Source organism: Punica granatum, chromosome 1 (genome assembly GCF_007655135.1).
Source record: "Punica granatum isolate Tunisia-2019 chromosome 1, ASM765513v2, whole genome shotgun sequence".
In the NCBI taxonomy this organism is placed as follows: domain Eukaryota; kingdom Viridiplantae; phylum Streptophyta; class Magnoliopsida; order Myrtales; family Lythraceae; genus Punica; species Punica granatum.
The window spans coordinates 12,599,352-12,614,419 of NC_045127.1; the positions used below are offsets into that span (position 1 = coordinate 12,599,352).

Consider the following 15,068-nt stretch of genomic DNA (forward strand, 5'->3'; position numbering starts at 1 on the left):
CTATCTGACGTTATCTTTCTATATTACTGCATAAAATTTTCTCTTTTTTATTTTAATGGGTTAATAACTAAAAAAAAAGCATAAACTTTTTACATTTTAACAATTTTAGTACGAATTTTTTTCTCAACTTAAAAAGGCATAAACTTTTGATTTGATAATAATTGTGTTAAATTTTTAGTTAATTTGGGCGAAAGTTGTTGACATGTAGGTTAAGTGAGACTCACCATAATTTTTAATGATAAAATTTTTTCAGGAATTTTTTTTTTTAAAAAAGAAGCAAAATCGGGGAGGAGGGGTGGTGGGGGCCTCCTGCCGGCCACCCCCTCTCAATTGGTCGCCCTTGGTCACTCCCACTCAAGCTATACGTCAATAATTTCAATTCAAATTAAAGGAAAATTTGACTTTGTGCTAGAATTATGATCAAATCGAAAGTTTGTGCATTTTTAGGTTAAGGAAAAAAGTTCGTATTAGAATTGTTAAAATACAAAAAAGTTTGTGTTTTTTTTTATTAATCATATTTTAAACGTATCGTTCTAGGCAGTAATTATTTACGAAATGTAATCTCTAAGTGTATTCAGGAAGTGCGCTGCTCGTTACTCAAGTTTCTTACCCCTTACCGCTTGTGGTGAATAAAAGGAGGGCAAGAGTAATGGTGATCTTGTCCCATCTCACTATGCAATCTTCAGGTTCTCGTGTTCAATCGTAAATATATCAAGCGAATTGAATATTCAGTACAAGATTGTCAGTACTGCCAAGTATAGTTCACAAAAGTTGATATTCTCTAGGCCATAGAAGGGATTTGAGTTTGGGATTTTTGAATTACCGAATTACATGGGAATAAATTTAGAACTATTTGACCACTACCTTTGATGTGATCTAGTGGGTAGTCCTAGGACATGGCAATGGAAGGCGGTAAATTTACCGGTTGCTTAAAACTACTACTTCAGCTCTGTTGGGATGAGATCTCACCCGCGCTTTTGCCCCTCGGGTGAAGTTTGAGATTACGTCGGTGTGATTATTCGATGAGCATTTCCGACACCCTATTCTGCTTTAGCGCTCGAGATGAGAGAACCACGAATTCGATGAAATATTTTGTGGTGAAGTTTGATTTTGCTTTTGCTTATTCTTCAGAGAATAAAGTTATAGTCCTCGTTGCCCCAAGAAGACAAAAGGAATAAAGCCCTTTCGATCTTCACTTCGACGTCGTTACCACTCAAAATCAACAATCCTCCCAATATTGAAAGTGTTCGATCACTAAAATCATGGAGGGACATGGAATGCTTTTGTCGGCATGCAGGACATGTAAAAATTAAATTCCCTTTTTGGGTTAATTTCAAATTGGCCCCTGCAGTTTAACTATGGTCTCAAACTTTACCTTTTAGTTTGTGTTTTCTTTGGGGCTGCTTATCTTGGTTACTTTGTGATGTGGTAGATGGCAGAACTCGCAGTATATTGGTCCAAAGCATGCGCTCTTTTGTCTGTGAATATTTTCGGTTGTATGAATAAGACACCTAAACAATATACGATAAAAAATATGAATTTAAAGATGGTTGATATTTCAGATCCTATCCTAAAAAAATTTTATAACTTATAAAAGAATCGCGAACAATTATATCGTGTTATTAATGAATCATTGAAGTTATCACCATATATTACTAAAGAGTTGGCATATGTACTTATAATATTCAAAGGTACCAAAATCCTTCTTGTCATAGTGTGAACATACCGTAGGAATTTCACTATCATATGAAGAATTTATGCCATCCATCAACTTATTTTGAAGTCAGGTTGTTGATGATAGTATTTATTAGAACAATACACTTATTGGGGAATAGCACTTGAATCTCCAATTTCTCAATTACTTCTCCCTTTCACCTCCAGGAATGGGGTTGATTTAAATGTCCCGTTCATCTTCTTCAAATTCCGCCCCAATTTTTAAAGGGATAATCATTTGAGGGTGGACAAACACAACTACGCAACATTCGGGGGGGGTAAACTAAGACAACTCAAAACTGCGGAGCATTTCAATAACATAATCAAAACAGGAGGATATAAGTAAATTCGAATCGACTTTTTTGTCGTTACTAAAAGATACTTTTGCTTCCTTTTTTTTTTTGCTTCATTTTTTTTCCCGGTAAATAGTTCAAGATGAAGAAGAATCCAAAATTGAAGAAGGATCGCCAAAAGATCCTTTAAGTGATCCTACATGTGGAGAAAGATAGGATGGAAAGAATTGAAGAAGAATCCAAAATTGTTTGATCAGTTTGTACACTTGTTAATTATATCCAAAAGAAGACGCTCGATCGGCAACGCTCGTTCCAACAGTACATGATCAATATAACATTTGAATTTTTTTACCCCAAAAAATATTTCATTTCTTTTTAGTGGAGAATAAGATGAAAGCTACTGCTTTGCACCTTTTTTAAAAAAAATTTACTTTTAACCAAAAGTTATTCTTGTAAAATGGTCAACTCATCAGTTGATAGATACATAGTTCAATGTGCATGCATATTGTGCATCATATATACATAAATATATTTGTTTTGCTCCATTGCGGATATTATTTATAAGGAGCCATTATATGCATGCATGCAGATGCAGATCGAAACGATAATAGTAAACATAAGGACATATATATATATAGTACTATATCCTTTTTTTAAGAAATATATATATATATATATATATATATATTGAAGTGTGCATATATATATTACATAAATTATATATTAGATGTTATATAAACACTGAGATCATAAGATTGGAAATTAATAGTTACCAACATAGGTTGATTCAAGAGATTTATGATTTGTTCCCTTTAAGTAAAGTCTTAGATTAGAGTCTTGTGAATAGAGAAATGCATGACTGAAAAAGTTATATCATTTAGTTAATAGATTTGGCTTGAACATAATTAGTCAAGATCCATTTGATTTTTGAATATCAAAGCGCACACTCAAACAAATATATAAAGAGCATGGTAGATATAATCTTCTGAGATTCAACATATAATAAACTAAAACTTAGACTTAGACGCAAATTAATATTTTTACTACAGCATATAATTAATATGATTCTCTGCAAAGCGTATGCAAGGTATATGCATATAATACATGGACTTCATGAGGGAATCTCTACGAAATCAGACAACGGTCCCGTGAATCTAAATAAGACCTACACAATGGCTATAATATGCCGGTGCATATAACTATATATATAGAACGCGCCCATCAAATATTTGATTCTTTAGATTCTCTTGGGCTCTACCCCGTTATCCTACCAAAAAAAAAAACCGTAACTTGACGTTGACCTTGGGGCCCTATATATATATATATATATATATATAATTCCAAATTGAAATCCTTTCAATGCATTTGTATCAAAATATTTTCTAGAAATGTGCTCTTTACTTGAACTTGAGGATATCGAATTCCGTGAACAATACTAAATTTGTTTGATATGTTCGCAGTTCAACATAAAAATCCGAATATTGTTTAGCGGGAGACGGCAAGGTCGTCACCACTACAGTCCATCATTTTACTTATAAATATATATATATATATTTGTGTGTGAGTTTCCTTCCAATTCTGACACAAAACAAGCATGTGGAAAATTTCAGATCCGATTAACTTAAAAAGATCTTTCTCTAATTTCCAATATACTTTTCTTCTTCTTTCTTGAATGCATTTCTTTAGGGAAAAAATTTAAAAATCATTTTACAAATATGAAACTGGAATATTTGCAATTAGATACAATTAAGTGGGGACATTTGTTTTTTATATAAAAAAAATGGTAAAGTCATTTGACTCCACTTAATTTGCCAAATTAAAATACTCTCAATTTTCTATTGAGATTTGGCATATTTTTATGTCTCTCTTCTAATTCACTTTTTCACGAGAATAGGTGAAAATAAAAAGAAAGGAATCATTAAAAACTCTCTCCAATCTCAAGTTTAATATTTCATCTCGTCTCCTTTAGGTCAAGTTAAATTGTTTCACCTTTATTTGACATATTTTGTATTACTCTATTTACATGAGTTATGACACCCTTACAAGGAAAGAAATAGTTGATGTTGTTGATCAATAAGAAAAGAGAAAATAATAAACTACAATGAAGAAAGAGAAAGTACAATCAAACCTGTATGATCATCGATCAAAACCCAAAGCTTTATTAGTTAGATAGGATATATATGTATATATATATATATATATATATATATATCCATTTTAGTAGTATAGAAGTCTGATAAAGAGGGTACAATATTGCAATAACACATGCTCAGCTCTCAAATTTCATATTTGATTCTCATGGTGAGACTATCATATCTAGACTCATGAGTTTTCTTTTTATAACGGTAACAAAATATATATATATATATATATGTATAAAAGGCTGGAGGACCAAAATAAAACCTTTTCCAAATCACATCTAAATTAGAGAAGCGGAGAAGAAATTTGATATAAAAAGTGACTATTCTTTCCTCAGTAAATATGTCTTTTACTAATTTCTGTATTTTGGAAGAAAAAATTCAAAAAATTGGAGAATGCTCCGCAAGTAAACAGGATCACATGTTTTCCCATTCAAATAAGCGAATTAGGGGAGTAGTTTCATTGACGAGAAATATTAAACCGATGAGATCTCTTAGTTCCTAAACAAAAGCGAGCTAGTTAGCATATAGTTTACATCCTTTTTTTTTTTTCCCTTTACGTGAGATCTTTTTCAAACGTGCTAAAACTTTTGTAAATGTTAGCAACGTAACGTCCAGAACTCCAATACACAAGAAAAGAACAGGAGTTGTGTTTTTGGTGTTATTTTAGAAGTGGTAATCATGATGTAATGGGATCACTTGAGGCCACCCACGACCACCATCAACTTATCTCTCCATCGGAAGGGAACAACGCTGAGCTGCATTAAACGACACCGTTTGTGGTCGTCTTTTTCTGCAAATAATTGGAGTTCGTTGAAAACCCTAGTAATGGCTTCAAGTTCAGGTTCTCAGCACCATTATATGCACATATCGGTGTATGCATGTATCTATGTGCATATACATTGGCCTATGTATATAAATATATATATGATATACGTATCTCAGTGTTAGAACCGTGCGGAACATATTATTCTAATCACAAAAAACGGAATATAATATTCTATTCCATTCTGTCATTTCTCTTCAAGTCAAATATATTTGTTTGAATTTTTTTTCCCCACCAAGTGGTTTTCCAAAGCTCTATATATGGCCTAACTAATCTAAGTTCGAGTCAAGTTATTCCACTAATGGGTAATTTCTTCCAATCACAAATTTTCATCATTTACAAGACTCGTAATCGAGATCTGAAAATAAGCATGAAACTATCTAAACCTACCCATATTAGTTCAACATTTTAATTTATTATCAATTATTCACGAAGGAAAAGGATTTTGAGCTTGTTCTTCTCAGTAAGTACATGCATGAATACATATAGTACCATTGAGCAAAAAAGAATACATATAGTAACGTCGAGAAATTATTCTATATGTCCTCGTAGTCGTCAAAAATTAAGGAAATATGTGTATGTAGAGATTATATACCTCTTAAAATCTCGTTCATTCACCAAAAAAAAAATGTCGTTCTACTAGTACTATATATTTTCTCATTGTGTTTGTTTCTCAAAATTATCATTTTCTCGAGTTGTATCCTTATACAAATCTTTATCTATCCGAGAATCGCTTTGTGTTGAAGAATCTATAGAACGGACCTATGTTTTATTTTTTTATCTTCTCTAATAGGAAGGGCCAAATCCAGTATATTTATAGATATTCTGAAAGACATATATATACAGAAGGTTCGAAAATGACAAACATGTAGGATCAAATATATATTTTCTTTTATAACGAAAGTGTTGAGGCATCGCTCAATTAATTCTACGGTCCATGTGAATACTATACAAATTCATAGGAAAGATCAATTCGACCACAAGTCTTGCAATAAAGAATACTCTCCTATATAATTTTCGGTAGGACTCGAAGTTGAGTCTTATCCAAGAAAGTCACACCATTGATTAACCACCAAGTTAACACTATTAAGTTAATGAAAGATCAAATGTTGATTCAATTGACCATAAAATAGAACTCAATGACAAACTGAGCTCTCAATTGGCAATCTTTAATTATTTCCAGTGTAAAGGTTTGACTGAGAATACTTGTCTTGGTCAGGCCAAATTGATACCTAAATGGAATTAATCTCAATATTTAGCTGAGAAAACTTGTAATTTTATTGTTTTTTTGGGTGGATTTATCAGGAAAAAAAAATTATTCGCAAGAAAGCTTCTGGTCCACACAATACATGTATTGCAATATCTTTGAATGAACTTCCATTTGTCCAACAAACTACATATGGACGATCAGATGGCATATTTTATGTCCTAAGGAATCATTTTGCAATAGTAGGGATCTTGTATGTGTACATAGTAATTAACATTCATGTAAGAATGTTTTGCTTTATTCCTTGCATCTTTCTATCTTGTTGACAGGTTTCCTAAACTCTTGGGAGGATATTTATCCATCTTATCTTTGTTAATCAAACTTTAGAAAGTCCATAAAGGCAATGCAATTCTGTGAACAATTACATTAATATTTTCCAATTTATCGTATCAATAATATATGAGCATATTTCCATCATCAAGATATATACCCCACGTTAGCATATCGTCATAGGACGAAGTCACTTAACTATGGTTGGGCACCTCAGGTACGATGATTATACCGAGCATGATGATGATTTGTTGTTAGACCGATAGAGCTGTTTGACGGAGTACTTTGTGCCCCTCTCTTGTACGCAAGGATAAGCCAATAGGGGTAGGGTTATGTGGTACAGTTATCAAACGAAAACATGATTAAATCATCATCGTTATCACCATTAGAAAGCAACATATCTTGATTTATTCATTGCTTTCCTCCTCTCTTTAGAGAGTCCTGCCAAGAACCCTGTCAATCTTTGGCCTTCAATATACAATCAATCATACCCCACCAAGATTATTACATCTGACCCTTCATCACAGCCAAAGGGGTTTGTGAGGCTTACGTGATTTTTCAATCCACGGGAGGATTGATCACTTCCATCTCAAACAAGAACAAGCTTAGCTAGGGCATGCATGCATGCAGAAGAATAGAATCTTTGTCTCTCTTTTTCAATAAATGGACGAAAGTGCCCCCAGCTCAAGATTCCCAAGCTTATCCCTACACTTTCAATGTGTCGTGTGATCAAACATGGCAAGTGTCAAATTTTTTCCTTGTGTAAATTAACCTCCTGCCGCGCATAGATGCTACGTGTCTAAAAAGAAGAACAAAGAAAGACAAAGAAGATCAAAAACAGTGAGGGAGACCTAAGAGAGATGCTCACGATCCCTCAATATTCCATTCCAAATTTATAACAAAAATAAAAAGTAAAAAAAAAAGGAAATCAATCAAAGAAAAAGGAAGAAAAGAAGCAAGAGGGAAATGGTGAAAAAGAAGAAAAAAATCTTTTCAAAACTTCCACCTTCAAGCCTTCGTCCATTCCCTTATAAATAGGCCCATTCCACTCCCCATTGGAAACTCAATGCCAAGCACAAACCTAAAAGGCTACATTCCTCTTCAGTTGCCAGTTTCTTGAAGATCTTTGATCTTCAATACTCCATCCCGAAGAAAACACAATCCTCTCTTGCACCCTTCTCCTCAGCGCAGCAGCCATGGCCCCAGTAGCCGCTTCCGAACCGGCTATCAACGTGCCGAAGAATAATGCGTATGTCACATTCCTTGCTGGGAATGGGGACTACGTGAAAGGTGTGGTCGGCTTGGCGAAAGGACTGAGGAGGGCCAACTCAGCATTCCCCCTTGTTGTGGCGATCCTTCCAGATGTACCGCAGGAGCACCGGGAGATCCTCGAGTCGCAGGGCTGCATTGTCCGGGAGATCGAACCAGTCTACCCGCCCGAGAACCAGACCCAATTCGCCATGGCATACTATGTCATTAACTACTCGAAGCTTCGCATTTGGGAGGTAAGAAACTGTCACGGAACCCTTCTTCGTAATAGTTATGTGTTATGCGTTGACGATGAATTTGAGATAATCTTCGATCATTAACTGGGTGAATACTTAATTGATATATACATGCATTCGAGAATTTTCACTGAAACTTACATGCAAGACGATATGTATTTCACATTTCTTCCACTCTCGAATTTATTCACGTAAAATAGTCTCTTTTTTGCTGATAGCGACAAAATTTATTTCAACTTATAAATGAGAGAAGGAAAAAAGAAAAAGATAAAATTTGTGTGTATATATATCCATATCCTCCGATATGATTGATCACTCTTCATTTGTCAGTAATATTGTTGTTTTCTTCATTTGCAGTTTGTGGAGTATTCCAAGATGATATACTTGGACGGGGACATTCAAGTCTTCGACAACATCGACCACCTCTTCGACTCGCCTGATGGGTACTTTTACGCAGTCATGGACTGCTTCTGCGAGAAGACATGGAGCGCCTCACCGCAGTACAAGATCGGTTACTGCCAGCAGTGCCCCGAGAGAGTCATGTGGCCTGAGGAGTTGGGGGCGCCGCCGCCACTGTACTTCAATGCCGGCATGTTCGTGTATGAGCCGAATCTACTGACATACTATGACCTGCTGGAGACCGTCCAGACCACCCCTCCGACGTCCTTTGCCGAGCAGGTATATTGATCAGTTATATTCTTAATGCTCAATTGAATTCAATTATTTAATTCACCAAAAGAAAAAAACTTAGAATGAACCTTTAGGTGTGAACCTTGATATCCGGAAATGCAATTGGACCCCGACTAATCCAGTAGTTGGTTCATTAAGGGGTAAAACTCACATAACATGAATTTTCTGCATTTACAATGATTCGAACCCGAGACCTTACTTAAGTGGAACAAGTGCTGAGCCGCTTGAACCAATCCAAGTTGGCAAAAAAATGAACCTTTCGATTACCAACAGCATGGCATTATCATAATAAGCCACGTATACTCATGTCATGTTAGTTGATGAATGATATATACGAGTAGTCTGTCATGCAAATTAATGCTGGTCCACCCCAATTCAGATATGGCCATTGGATCGACGAATTGGCTGCTAGCTAAATCCAATGGCCCCGAGGTCATGCTAGATATTGTCCCTTTCCTCGAGAAAGTCGATAGAGGAATTTATTCTATATACAAGATACATGACCATGCGATAAGCAGTGTTTATCGATCGAGGGACTTGCTATATATACACATTAATTAGTATATTGTACAGATATTGCCGACTTATCATTACCTTAATTACCTTCGATAATTAAATAATATTTAGGTAAATTTTCAAATTAATTAATAATATCGTTGTTGCAGGATTTCTTGAACATGTACTTCAGGGACGTATACAAGCCAATCCCTCCTGTCTACAACCTTGTCTTGGCCATGCTATGGCGTCATCCTGAGAATGTCAACCTTGAAGAAGTCAAAGTTGTTCACTACTGTGCTGCTGTGCGTGTTATATTCTCTCTCTTTTTCTTTTTAAATAAATTAAATACTTACATATATACATTTATATACATATATAATGTGTGTGTGTGTGTGTGTGTGTATAAGTTTTCAATATGTGAATTCCTATGGACAGGGATCAAAGCCATGGAGGTACACTGGGAAGGAAGAGAACATGGACAGGGAAGATATCAAGAGCCTGGTGAAGAGATGGTGGGACATCTACGAGGATGAGTCCCTGGACTTCGATAAGCTTATCGGCAACACTCCCAATCCCACACCAAAAAGCACGGAAAAGCTCGGCAATAACTTCGTAGCTTCTCTGCCGGACACTCCTCCTCAGAGGAAGGCGCCTTCCGCCGCATAAACTTATGAACACTCGATCCCCGGTTGATCAGTAGTATACCAGGCTCTTAGGTCTGGTTGAGAGGGCATCTTTTACGTACTTGCACGTACTTAATTTCTTTTTTCCTCTTTTCGGTTTGTGGTTAGGGCCTGGGGCCTGATGTTTGACTACTATAGAAAAGGTTGTGTACTCACCATAGTGGCAGAAATGTCATGTGTTATGCGGACTACAGAAATTAAACTTAAGTAATGGATTATTAATAAGACCATAGTAGTCGTACCTTCTCTTCTAATTTGTTTCTCATTATCTATAAGGTTTCTCGACATTCTCCTATATTCGATATACCATGTCGACAATGATAATAGCTCCTGGAATTTCAAAGAACTTTGTCATGTATCGTATAATTCTGCAGAAGTAATCCTCATAACAAACAGTGTATCACTGCTTTTGGGCATTTCTTGATGGGCATGATGAGCATTTCTTGAAAAATAGTTCACAGCGTGATGAGCATTTCTTGATGGGGGAAAGAAGCCCGATTGTTAATCATAAAGGCCTCTTGTGTGATTGCGGGCCTTTCAGTGAGGCCCATCCGATGTGTATACTCTATGAACGTCCCAAATTCAGCAATTTCAATTTTTCTGTAGCTTAGGTTCGATCGTTTTTACATTAATTATTCTCCTGGAAAAGGCTTGTGGGGGGCCTTTATTTGTTTGCTAGTTTCAACATGAATATTCTGTCAAATAGAAAATCATTTCGATCGTGTCGTATTCGTATGGATCATTTTCCGTATGGGCAGCCAACTGCAATCGGATGGTGGGAGATGATACCAACGGAACTCGTTCGAGGGTGGAGATGATGTCAGCGAACTTGTTTGAGGTTGAGGTTACTGTGGTACGGGTTGTTCGCTGTCAGAACCATGATGTGCCAATATATAGTCCATTCACACGATTACGAAAGACAACAGAAGTAATTTTCAAAGTAATCACTTCCAAATGTCCCTATAAAATTAAAAAAAAAAAGCAAAGCGTGATATATCTTATGGAATTCGAGATTTACAAGGTTGATCAGCATGCATCTCATCCACGGAATCATCATTCCGAAGTTCATTTTGAATCGGTCATCCATGCCGTCACAGCTAAGCTTGCTGATCATGTTTTCTTTTTGACCTGAATAAAAGTCGAGGACACATATGCATTAGAATTCATAAACGCAACGTCTGTATGTACCAATACCCACACATATTTATATGGGCCTCCATATAGAAGAGCAACCGACAGAGCAAGAAGAAGAAGAATAGGAGCAGAGATGGAGGAAGCAACGGGAGTAGTGAAGCACATAATGCTGGCCAAGTTCAGAGATGGGATCCCGCCTCACCGAGTCGAAGAGCTCATCAAGGGCTACGCTAATCTCGTTAATCTCATCGAACCCATGAAGGCCTTTCAATGGTAATTCTTATTCTTCTTCTTTTCCCGCTCTTTTATGTACATATACATGCTTAATTAACTTAGATCGACGTGATCACCAATACGATCGCGATTTCCGACTGGTGTCGTACACTATATCATTTCAGCCTTATGATGCTACTGACAGTTAAATATATTCTTTACTTTTCAGGGGCAGGGATGTGAGCATCGAGCACCTGCACCAAGGCTTCACACATGTGTTCGAGTCGACATTTGAGAGCACAGAGGGTGTAGCAGAGTACTTACCTCACCCTGAACATGTCAAGTTCGCGATGCACTTCCTCCCCTCCTTGGAGAAGGTCATAGTGGTCGACTACAAGCCCACGACCGTCCGGTTTTGAGCTAGGAAAAGCGATCTAGTATAGTAATAATTTCCGATTTCTGCTACGAAAATCTGTTGCGGTCTTCAAATAATAGTTTGCCCCGTATGGCGACTAATGATGCCTATGTTCAATAAAATTTGCGTCCAATCGTTTCTTTCGCCCTAGAGTGGTTTAAATTCTTCGTTGATTTATATCTATCTAATGAATTTACTTGTGGCCCACCCGACTTCTCAAAAGATGTTGATGAGCTTGTGTGAGTCTTCTTTGCTCTGCGTGGGACAACTTGGTTTAATTAGAAGAGGTCCACAGTCTAAACTAAGAGAAGAATGCAAACACTCCTCTTTTTTTTTTTTTTCCGATGTATGGCAAACACATTTTAGATCAGATGAATAAGGTTCATGAATTGCAGTGCCCATAAAAATTGACCGAAATTTGTCTTGGCATGTCGGGTTTGGTATTAACAGTTGAAAGAAATTAGCAATGGTTCGAAATTAGCTAATTCTAGGATAAGGTAAAAGCAGCGGTTTCATGTCGGAATAAACAGTTGAAGCAAATCGCCAATTCTAGGTGGAAAAATAGGGCCCTAGAATATTCACTCTCTCTTTGTATGGTATTGACAAAATATTATCTATGTTCGATATACTTTTGTTTATGAGGTGTCCCAATGGTCCCGTATCGACTGATCAGCTTCGGTAGAGAATGTTCTTCTGGAAGTAATCAGAGAGCCTAAGCTTCTGCACTTAGCGTGTAGGAAAGGCCAAAGGGTAACGGTGTCGCCCTCCTCCAGTTTCATGTCATGGACGAACTGCATCCATCCTCTATTGATGACATAAGTATTCCCGTCGGACCAACAGTTGAACTCCATGCCGTAATCTTTGCCTTCCGCGGTGTAGACTTTTACGGGGACTCATTTGATGTCTGCTACACCATTCAATAGCAGAATCACGTGCTTATTGACCGCTTCTTTGTTCAGCATCAGCCTGTTCTGAGTGATGCTCACATAGCTCACAGTCAACTTCTTCTCAAATCAGCTCGCTGCTGCGCTCCCCTACAAGGCCCCTTAGGGATGATGTTGGAGAAAAAGTGGTGATGTGAGAGGACACAATGTCCCACATCGGTTGAAAAAAAAATATGGGAAGAGTTTATAAAAGACAAAGGCCCAGTAATCCATTGGCTTAAACTTTTAGGTTGCATATGGGCTCGAGTCTGAATTAGGCCCATTTTAGTTTTAAAAAATTTATCCAACTGGTATCAGAGCCCATGGTTATAATCCTGGGTGTGTAGCACGGCTTCGTGCCGTGAGGTGCGCATAACGCGCATACATGTGCGGGTCCGTGTGACTCGTAGGCTCGAGTATAAACGTAACGTGCGCCTCGAGCAGGCACCCGTTATGTCCGATGTCGAGACATCGAAGTGAGGGCGGGTGTGATTAAGTCGTGTGGTCTCGTCGATTGATTAAGGTCATGTGGCTCGTGTAAGACGACACGATACCACGTGAGGACGGGATGTTGGAGAAAAAGTAGTGATGTGAGAGGACACAATGTCCTACATCGGTTGAAAAGAAAATATGAGAAGAGTTTATAATAGACAAAGGCCCAGTAACCCATTGGCTTAAGTTTTTGGGTTGCATATGGGCTCGAGTTCGAATTACGCCCATTTTAGTTTTAAAAAATTTATCCAACTGATGATGGCACCGGAGGCCTTGCATACCTGAGATCCAGAAGACAGGAGGCCGTGACGATGACATCAGGATCCTCCTGAACTCGAGAATTGTTTTCCGGTTGGAAATTTCGTGCTAGAGAACCGCTCGCCATGCTTCTACACAGGCAACGTCTCCAGATTTTCCAGAGATTAATTGAGTTATAGTTTTAGCACGTGATTGTGGTGCGTATATATATAAACATGCAGGCTTTACAAGTCGAGAATTCCTTTGATCAGTAAAAGATGCCAAATTTGAAGGATGAGATAGAGGAAATCGCAATATATTAGATCAACATTTTAGAGAATTCCTTTTGCGCTTTATCAGTAAAAGAATAATATGAAATTTTCTCGTGGGTTTGAATTGCAAATTTCCATTCAATCTCTATTGTATGTTTTAAGTTCAATTTCCTGGTATATAGATCGAATCCGATATTTCGCATCCTTAATTACATCACCAGTTCTCTTTAGATACTGTATCGCACAGGGATGGGATAGAATTCATCGCATGAGCGGATTAGAACTTGATATAATCTTTGATCAGATTAACACTAGTTATGTAGGCCCCGTTTAGTTTCATAATCAAATTTTAAGAATCATGATTTTGATTTTAACTCTATCCACTACACAATAAAAATACACGTTTCCCAAATCAAATTTATAATACCATCTCATTTGTCTTTTTCCACAATCAAAATCAAAATCAAAATCAAAATCAAAGTTACTTTAACTCTGAAACCAAACGCCCCGGTAAAAACTTCAAATCCTTGGCCAACTAGCTTCCTCATATCCATAAGTGGAGACAGAAATCGCATTGTTATATCATCTGAAAGTTCGAAAAATTATTAGAAGAAAACTCAGTTTATTTTTCAGTTAACTTATGGTGCCGGGCATCTCGGTGTCTAATTAGGTGAGACGATCGAAGCTGCTAACAAATTAAAAACTGGCTTTCGAAAAATATGGAATTCACCAAATACGATAGATATCAACAGTCAATTCTCGAGACATACATGTTACGTTACATATAAGATTAAGAAGGTATTGCCACCTTGCACGTGCAAAATAAATAAAAAATCTACATCACGTTATAATCATAGAATCGATGCATTCCGTAAAATCTGGTGAGGAATTCGAATCATATATTCCTCCCTCCCAGGCTGGATACTAAAAAGTTAGTGTGTTTGATTTTAGAATGAAGTAAAGTTGAGTTTTGATTTTAATTGGGTTCTAATGATTGTGTTATTGAATTATGAGAAAAAATGTGAAAAAGTAATAAATAGTTAAAAGAAAGTAATGAATATATTGTTGAATTGTGAAAAAAATAATGAATAGTTTAGATAATTTAATATTAAAAATTGAATTGAATAGTTAAAAAAATTAAAGAAAAAAAAGTAATAATTGTGTTATTAATTTTTATTTGTAGTGAGTAGAGTTAAAATTAGAGTTAAAGTAATTTTAGTTGTGTATTTGGATTCATAGTTAAAATAACTTTGATTTTTTATTTTGATTTTGATTGTAGAAAAGGACAAATGAAATATGATTATAAATTTGACTTGAGAAACGTGTGTTTTTGTTTTGTAGTGTATTAAGTTAAAGTTAAAGTTAAAATTTTTTATTTGAAAAATATGTGTTTTTGTTATATAGTGTGTTGAATTAAAGTTAAAGTTAAAATTTTTTGTTTGGGAATCATTAAGAGTATGCGAAAAATCGAGTTATTATTGTTATTATTATTATTAATA

At 36.2% G+C, this 15,068-nt stretch overlaps 2 protein-coding genes across 2 annotated transcripts; both read left to right on the forward strand.

The window, feature by feature from the left end:
- Positions 1 to 7,560: 7,560 nt before the first annotated feature.
- LOC116192443 (galactinol synthase 2-like) lies at positions 7,561 to 10,137 on the forward strand. Its single transcript, XM_031520997.1, has 4 exons — positions 7,561 to 8,012; positions 8,370 to 8,690; positions 9,368 to 9,502; positions 9,636 to 10,137. Exons 1-4 carry the CDS (start codon positions 7,704 to 7,706, stop codon positions 9,864 to 9,866), a joined length of 996 nt encoding a protein of 331 aa, XP_031376857.1. The 5' UTR covers positions 7,561 to 7,703; the 3' UTR covers positions 9,867 to 10,137.
- Positions 10,138 to 11,107: 970 nt separating this feature from the next.
- LOC116192444 (stress-response A/B barrel domain-containing protein HS1-like) lies at positions 11,108 to 11,795 on the forward strand. The gene is made up of 2 exons (XM_031520998.1): positions 11,108 to 11,290; positions 11,460 to 11,795. The coding sequence occupies exons 1-2, from the start codon at positions 11,151 to 11,153 to the stop codon at positions 11,647 to 11,649; spliced, it is 330 nt and encodes a 109-aa protein (XP_031376858.1). The 5' UTR covers positions 11,108 to 11,150; the 3' UTR covers positions 11,650 to 11,795.
- Positions 11,796 to 15,068: the final 3,273 nt, after the last annotated feature.